Source organism: Chiloscyllium plagiosum, unplaced genomic scaffold, assembly GCF_037043375.1.
Source record: "Chiloscyllium plagiosum isolate Xiang-an unplaced genomic scaffold, Cpla_swu_hap1 HiC_scaffold_47, whole genome shotgun sequence".
In the NCBI taxonomy this organism is placed as follows: Eukaryota; Metazoa; Chordata; class Chondrichthyes; order Orectolobiformes; family Hemiscylliidae; genus Chiloscyllium; species Chiloscyllium plagiosum.
In genome coordinates this window covers 3,224,471-3,232,601 of record NW_028270185.1, presented here as the reverse complement: position 1 = coordinate 3,232,601, position 8,131 = coordinate 3,224,471, and the positions used below count along the sequence as shown (strand labels likewise).

The window sequence follows — 8,131 nt, the reverse complement described above, 5'->3', positions numbered from 1 at the left end:
AGGGAGAGCGGGATATTAAAGATTACAGGGAGAGACTGGGAGAGCAGGATATTAAAGATTTCAGGGAGAGAGTGGGAGAGCAGGATATTAAAGGTTACAGGGAGAGAGTGGGAGAGCAGGATATTAAAGATTACAGGGAGAGAGTGGGAGAGCGGGATATTAAAGATTACAGGGAGAGAGTGGGAGAGCGGGATATTAAAGATTACAGGGAGAGCGGGATATTAAAGATTACAGGGAGAGAGTGGGAGAGCAGGATATTAAAGATTACAGGGAGAGCGGGATATTAAAGATTACAGGGAGAGAGTGGGAGAGCGGGATATTAAAGATTACAGGGAGAGAGTGGGAGAGCAGGATATTAAAGATTACAGGGAGAGCGGGATATTAAAGATTACAGGGAGAGAGTGGGAGAGCGGGATATTAAAGATTACAGGGAGAGCGGGATATTAAAGATTACAGGGAGAGAGTGGGAGAGCGGGATATTAAAGATGAGTGGGAGAGCGGGATATTAAAGATTACAGGGAGAGCGGGATATTAAAGATTACAGGGAGAGAGTGGGGGAGCGGGATATTAAAGATTACAGGGAGAGAGTGGGAGAGCAGGATATTAAAGATTACAGGGAGAGAGTGGGAGAGCAGGATATTAAAGATTACAGGGAGAGCGGGATATTAAAGATTACAGGGAGAGAGTGGGAGAGCGGGATATTAAAGATTACAGGGAGAGCGGGATATTAAAGATTACAGGGAGAGAGTGGGAGAGCAGGATATTAAAGATTACAGGGAGAGCGGGATATTAAAGATTACTGAGAGTGAGTTGGATATTGAATTTCCATCTGACGTGTATGATATTTCCCCAAATGCCCTTTTGTTTCTCCAATTTCCTCCAAATTTCAACCTCCCCAATCCCCCCACTCCAAAATTCTCCCCTCCTCCCCACTTGACCATCCCACAGCCCATTTCCCATTAGTCAAACACTCGGCCACTCCCCCACTGTTTCTGTAACTTTATTAGAAAACGTACATTTGTATTAGAAACTTGCACAACATTCTCAGCAGGAATCGAGAGAAGGGACAGTTCCAGATCCATCCTTGAGCCGCATTATTGTGAATTTTCATTGTCGTGGAGCTCCTTCAGCAGCTTGTGTCTGTATTGATTGAGTGGCTTCACCCTCTTTATTCACTCACGCGATGAGGGCATCACTGGCTGGCTCAGCAATTATTGCCCCGTCCTGAATTACCCAGAGGGCAGTTAAGAGTTGACCACGTTGCTGTGGGTCTGGAGTCACATGTAGGCCAGACCAGGTAAGGATGGCAGATTCCCTCCCTATTGGACGTCAGTGACCCAGATGGGTTTTTCTGACAATGGATTCATGGTCGTAATTAGACACAATTCCAGATTGTTATTGAGCTCAAATTCCACCATTTGCCAGGGCAGGATTTGAACCTGGGTCCCCAGAGCATTATCTGGGTCTCCGGATTAACAGTCCCGCGATAATGTCGCTAGGCCATCGCCTCCCCTTTAGCGAGAGAGACCTCTAACTCGTTCCAGTAGTTTTTCTCCAAGGCTTAAACTCACTTTGTTCCCGTATTTCCTACCAATGTGTTCGTTTTGTAACCGTGGAAGTGCTAACATTCTGAGACTTCGCTGGGTGTTTCTTGTGCTGAATGCCTGACTCCCAGTTTTTGGATCTTATCCCACTCTACCCCCACCCCATCGCCCAACCACAACCCAGCTCGGAATCATTCCCCATTACTCAGGACCCCAGATCCACCAGGCTGGCTGTCAGAGGTCTGAGGATGGTATCATCAATCAGGCAGGAGGGGTGTAGCAGGTCTGGGTGCTGAAGGTCTGGGGGGCTGCCCATTGGGACAATGGGGTTTAAGGGCAAGCCTCCCGTGTGGAGAGCTCCCAGAGTCTCAGGCCCAAGAGAGAATTCCTCGGAGTCAGAGCTGCTGAGCAGGAGCTTGGTTCCCGGGAGGGGCTGTTTGTATAGGGGATTGGAGTTCTCATCGTTTCCCCTGAAGGCAAAGAACAAAGAATTGTTAACTCAAAATCTTCACCAAAGCATCAACAAGTGATGTCAATCAGACCCGTATCACTTCTACTGTTTCTCACTAACATCCTGTGATGTATTGTCAAGCAGACTGAGATAGTTCCTAGTGCTACCCAATCCTTCTCCTGTCACATGCCTATTCCAGGTCCCCCCAATCCTCAGATCGCTCCCAGTTCCCAGCCATTCCTGTTCCCACATTATTCCCAACCTCCCACCTCCCTCCGCACTCTGCATTTACCTGTCTTTGGAGTCGGCCACTCTGTCCCTCTGCCTTCTGTTCTTGAACCAGTTGCTGACCTGGGTCGCGGTCAGTCCAGTGGCTCCGGCTAATTCCCTCTTGTCCCGGGGGGAGGGGTACGGATTGTGTAGGTACCATTCCCGTAAAATACCCCGGGATTTCTCCTGGGGGAACAGAAAGGTTGGAGAGCGAAGTCAGGAAACGGCAGTGGAACTGGAGGTTTGATCTCGAGACTAACGTTCAGTAGACGCCACAATCTCCTCGGATAATGTTCCAGGTTTAAGCGGGATTCAGCTCCTGGTTAATTGTGGCTACAATTCCCAAAATCAGGAACCAACCCCCAAACCCCATCAGCAAACACTAATGCCCCCAAACAGTGACCCTTCCCTTCCCCCTCCCCCTGTAGCAGGTCTGGGTTTGGTTGACCCCCTCCCAGGTCAAAGCTCCCTTTGTGTTCTGGGGGTTAACCCCTCACTAGGAGCTGAACCTCCCACCAGAATCTGCTCAGTTTCTGTGGTGGTGTTGAGGGGTGGTGTTGCGGGGTGGTGTTGGGGGGTGGTGTTGGGGGGGTGGTGTTGGGGGGTGGTGTTGGGGGTGGTGTTGGGGGGAGTGGTGTTGGGGGTGGTGTTGGGGAAGTGGTGTTGGGGGTGGTGTTGGGGGTGGTGTTGGGGGGGTGGTGTTGGGGGGGTGGTGTTGGGGGGTGGTGTTGGGGAAGTGGTGTTGGGGGTGGTATTGGGGGGAGTGGTGTTGGGGGGTGGTGTTGGGGGAGTGGTGTTGGGGGTGGTGTTGGGGAAGTGGTGTTGGGGGGTGGTGTTGGGGGTGGTGTTGGGGTTGGTGTTGGGGGTGGTGTTGGGGGTGGTGTTGGGGGTGGTGTTGGGGGGAGTGGTGTTGGGGGGTGGTGTTGGGGGGTGGTGTTGGGGGTGGTGTTGGGGGTGGTGTTGGGGGGAGTGGTGTTGGGGTGGTGGTGTTGGGGGTGGTGTTGGGGGTGGTGTTGGGGGTGGTGTTGGGGAAGTGGTGTTGGGGGTGGTGTTGGGGGTGGTGTTGGGGGTGGTGTTGGGGGTGGTGTTGGGGGGTGGTGTTGGGGGGTGGTGTTGGGGGGTGGTGTTGGGGGTGGTGTTGGGGGGGTGGTGTTGGGGGTGGTGTTGGGGGTGGTGTTGGGGAAGTGGTGTTGGGGAAGTGGTGTTGGGGGTGGTGTTGGGGGTGGTGTTGGGGGTGGTGTTGGGGGGGTGGTGTTGGGGGTGGTGTTGGGGAAGTGGTGTTGGGGGTGGTGTTGGGGGAGTGGTGTTGGGGGGTGGTGTTGGGGGGTGGTGTTGGGGGTGGTGTTGGGGGTGGTGTTGGGGGGGTGGTGTTGGGGGTGGTGGTGTTGGGGGTGGTGTTGGGGGTGGTGTTGGGGAAGTGGTGTTGGGGGAGTGGTGTTGGGGTGGTGTTGGGGGTGGTGTTGGGGGTGGTGTTGGGGAAGTGGTGTTGGGGGAGTGGTGTTGGGGTGGTGTTGGGGGTGGTGTTGGGGGTGGTGTTGGGGGTGGTGTTGGGGAAGTGGTGTTGGGGGAGTGGTGTTGGGGTGGTGTTGGGGGTGGTGTTGGGGGGTGGTGTTGGGGGTGGTGTTGGGGGGTGGTGTTGGGGGAGTGGTGTTGGGGGGTGGTGTTGGGGTGGTGTTGGGGGGTGGTGTTGGGGGAGTGGTGTTGGGGGGTGGTGTTGGGGGTGGTGTTGGGGGAAGTGGTGTTGGGGGGTGGTGTTGGGGGTGGTGTTGGGGGGTGGTGTTAGGGGAGTGGTGTTGGGGGGTTGTTGTTGGGGGGGTGATGTTGGGGAGGCGGTGTTGGGGGGTTGGTGTTGGGGGTGGTGTTGGGGGAGTGGTGTTGGGGTGGTGGTGTTGGGGGGTTGGTGTTGGGGGAGTGGTGTTGGGGGGTGGTATTGGGGGAGTGGTGTTAGGGAGTGTTGTTAGGGGAGTGGTGTTGGAGGGGTGGTGTTGGGGGGTTGGTGTTGGGGTTTGGTATTGGGGGAGTGGTGTTGCGGGGTGGTGTTGAGGGGTGGTGTTGTGGGTGGTATTGGGGGAGTGGTGTTGGGGGTGGTGTTGGGGAAGTGGTGTTGGAGGGGTGGTGTTGGGGGGGTGTTGGGGGTGGTGTTGGGTGTGGTATTGGGGTGGTGGTGTTGGGGGGGTGTTGGGGGTGGTGTTGGGTGTGGTATTGGGGTGGTGGTGTTGGGGGGTGGTGTTGGGGGTGGTGTTGGGGGTGTTGGGGTAGTTTTGGGGGGTAGTGTTGAGGAGAGGTGTTGGGGGTGGTATTTGGGGAGGTGGTGTTGGGGGGGTGGTGTTGGGGGGTGGTGTTTGGGGGTGGTGTTGGGGGTGTTGGGGTAGTATTTGGGGGGTAGTGTTGAGGAGAGGTGTTGGGGGTGGTATTTGGGGAGGTGGTGTTGGGGGGGTGGTGTTGGGGGATGGTGTTGGGGTTAGTGTTGGGGAGAGGTGTTTGGGGGTGGTGTTGGGGGTGTGGTATTTGTGGGGTTGGTTTTGGGGAGAGGTGTTGGGGTATGGTATTGGGAGTGGTGTTGGGGGGTGATATTGGGGGTGTGGTGTTGGGGGGATGTTGGAGGGTGGTGTTTGGTGCGTGGTATTGGGGGAATGGTGTTGGGGGATGGTGTTTGGGGGTGGTGTTGGGGGGTGATGTTAGGAGGGTTTGGGGAGTGTGGGGGGGCTGTTTGGGGGGTGGTGTTGAGGGGGGAGGTTTGGGGGGTGGTGTTGGAGGGTGGTATTGGGGGGTGCTTGGGGGGTGGTGTTGGGGGTGTGGTGTTGAGGTGGTGTTGGGGGTGATGTTGGGGGGTTTGGGAGGTGTTGGGGGGCTGTTTGGGGGGGTGGTGTTGAGCGGGGAGGTTTGGGGGTGTGGTATTTGGGGAGGTGGTGTTGGGGTGGTGATGTTGGGAGGGGGTTGGTGTTGGGGGGGAGGTGTTGGGTGAGAGGTGTTGGGGGGTGGTGTTGGGTGAGAGGTGTTGGGGGGGGGGGGGGGAAGGGGGGGGGGGCAGAGGGGTTTGGGGGGAATTCCCCATTTTGGAGTTTCTCCCGGTCCCGAGATCCTGATTTTTCACCAAGTGCAAATCAGATGGAAATTTTGGGCCTGGGGGGGGTGACGATTGGGGAATGTGTGCCCAAAATGTGGTCAGTTCATGGGGTTACAGCATTCTCAGTGTATCAACCCCCACCCCATTACCACCTAATCCCAGCCCCACCCCATTATCCCCACCATCCATTTACCCCCAATCTCCCCCACACCTCTACCCCAATCTCCCCCTCACCTCTACCCCAATCTCTCCCTTACCTCTATCCCCAATCCCCCATACCTCTACCCCAATCTCCCCCTCACCTCTACCCCAATCCCCCACACCTCTACCCCAATCTCCCCCTCACCTCTATCCCCAATCCCCCATACCTCTACCCCAATCTCCCCCTCACCTCTACCCCAATCCCCCCCACACCTCTGCCCCCAATCCCCCCACACCTCTACCCCCAATCTCCCCCACACCTCTACCCCAATCTCCCCCTCACCTCTATCCCCAATCCCCCATACCTCTACCCCCAATCTCCCCCTCACCTCTACCCCAATCCCCCCCACACCTCTGCCTCCAATCCCCCCACACCTCTACCCCCAATCTCCCACACGCCCCTATCCCCAATCCCCCCCATACCTCTACCCCCAATCTCCCCCACACCTCTCCCCAATCCCCACACACCTCTATCCCCAATACCCCCACCCCATTACCACCTAATCCCTACCCCATTATCCCCAATCACACACCATCCCTTTACCCCAATCCTCCCACATCTCTACTCCCAATCCCCCCATACCTCTACCCCCAATCCCCCCACAACTCTATCCCCAATCTCCCCCACCTCTCTACCCCCAATCCCCCCACATCTCTACCCCCAATCTCCCCACACCTCTACCCCCAATCTCACCCACACCTCTATCCCCAATCCCCCCACACCTCTACCCCCAATCCCCCCCACACCTCTACCCCCAATCCCCCCACACCTCTACCCCCAATCTCCCCCACACCTGTCCCCCAATCTCCTCCACACCTCTACCCCCAATCTCCCCCACACCTCTATCCGCAATCCCCCCACACCTCTACCCCCAATCCCCCCACACCTCTATCCCCAATCCCCCCACACCTCTACCCCCAATCTCCCCCACACCTCTATCCCCAATCTCCCCCACACCTCTACCCCCAATCCCCCCACACCTCTACCCCCAATCTCCCCCACACCTCTACCCCAATCCCCCCCCCACACCTCAACCCCCCAATCTCCCCCACACCTCTACCCCCAATCCCCCCCACACCTCTACCCCCAATCTGCCCCACAACTCTACCCCCAATCCACCCACACCTCTACCCCCAATCTGCCCCACAACTCTACCCCCAATCCCCCCACACCTCTACCCCCAATCCCCCCCACACCTCTACCCCCAATCTCCCCCACACCTCTACCCCCAATCCCCCCCCCACACCTCTACCCCCAATCCCCCCACACCTCTACCCCCAATCCCCCCACACCTCTACCCCCAATCCCCCCCACACCTCTACCCCCAATCCCCCCACACCTCTACCCCCAATCCCCCCCACAACTCTACCCCCAATCCCCCCACACCTCTACCCCCAATCTCCCCCACACCTCTATCCCCAATCCCGCCCACCCCGGGAAAATGCAGCATTTCATAATGAAACAACAAAAAAAACAGAGAAAGTTGCACAGGAAGATCCCATAGCTCAGGGAAACTCACCTTGAAACAGTAGCTGGTCTCTTCTCCGTCCCAGATGGTGCGGGGGAGGGGGAATTTCCTGCGGACCCTGTATTTGCCCACAGCCCCCAGGGGTCTGCCCCTCCGTTTCTCGGCCTCACTGTAGTGTGCGCTGAGCCAGAGTTGCTGCAGTTTGACGTGGCTCTGCGCTGGGAACTGGGAGCTCTCCAGGATCTGGTAGAGCTCTCTGTAGTTCCCCTGATGGAAGGCCACTATGGCCTTGGCGATGAGCACACTCTCATTCTGCTCGAGGTGGCCAGAGGTGGGGGGCAGTGACCACAGGAAATGACTCAGCCTCTCAATGCAGCCCCCCTGTTGGAGCACCTCACACACACACACAACCTGCTCCTCAGTGAACCCGAGGGGGCTCCGCGTCGCCATGACCCGGGGCACAGAGATCTCCCCAACTCTCCCCCTCCCTCACTCCCCTCCCACCTCCCCAACTCTCCCCCTCCCTCACTCCCCTCCCACCTCACCAACTCTCCCCCTCCCTCACTCCCCTCCCCTCTCCCTCTCCCCTTCCCCCTCCTTCACTCTCCCCCTCCCCAACTCCCGCCCTCCCCAACTCTCCCCCTCCCTCACTCCCTTCCCACTTCCCCAACTCTCCCCCCCCTCACTCTCCCCTCCCTCACTCTCCCCCTCCCCAACTCCCCTCCCACTTCCCTAACTCTCTCCCCCTCACTCTCCCCCTCCCTCACTCTCCCCCTCCCTCACTCTCCCCTCCCTTACTCTCCCCCTGCCTAACTCTCCCCCTCCCTCACTCTCCCCTCCCCAACTCTCCCCTTCGCTCACTCTCCTCCCCAACTCTCCCCCTCCCTCACTCTCCTCCTCCCCAACTCTCCCCCTCCCTCACTCTCCCCTTCCCAACTCTCCCCCTCCCTCACTCTGCTACCACCTCCCTCACTCTCCTCCTCCCTCCCTCATTCTGCTCCCCCAACTCTCCCCCACACCCCGACTTTCCTACACCCCTCCTCAACCACCCCCCCGTCCCTCCCCAAACACTGTCCCCTCTGCAAATCCTTTACCCTGCACCCCTCCCACCCCAATCACTCTCCTGCTG

At 57.8% G+C, this 8,131-nt stretch overlaps 1 protein-coding gene across 1 annotated transcript; it reads right to left on the bottom strand.

The window, feature by feature from the left end:
* Nucleotides 1-984: 984 nt before the first annotated feature.
* LOC148135979 (homeobox protein six1a-like) lies at nucleotides 985-7,474 on the bottom strand. The gene is made up of 3 exons (XM_087984087.1): nucleotides 7,054-7,474; nucleotides 2,288-2,451; nucleotides 985-2,014 (listed from the first exon to the last, which is right to left on the bottom strand). Exons 1-3 carry the CDS (start codon nucleotides 7,450-7,452, stop codon nucleotides 1,750-1,752), a joined length of 828 nt encoding a protein of 275 aa, XP_087840213.1. The 5' UTR covers nucleotides 7,453-7,474; the 3' UTR covers nucleotides 985-1,749.
* Between the last annotated feature and the right edge of the window lie 657 nt (nucleotides 7,475-8,131).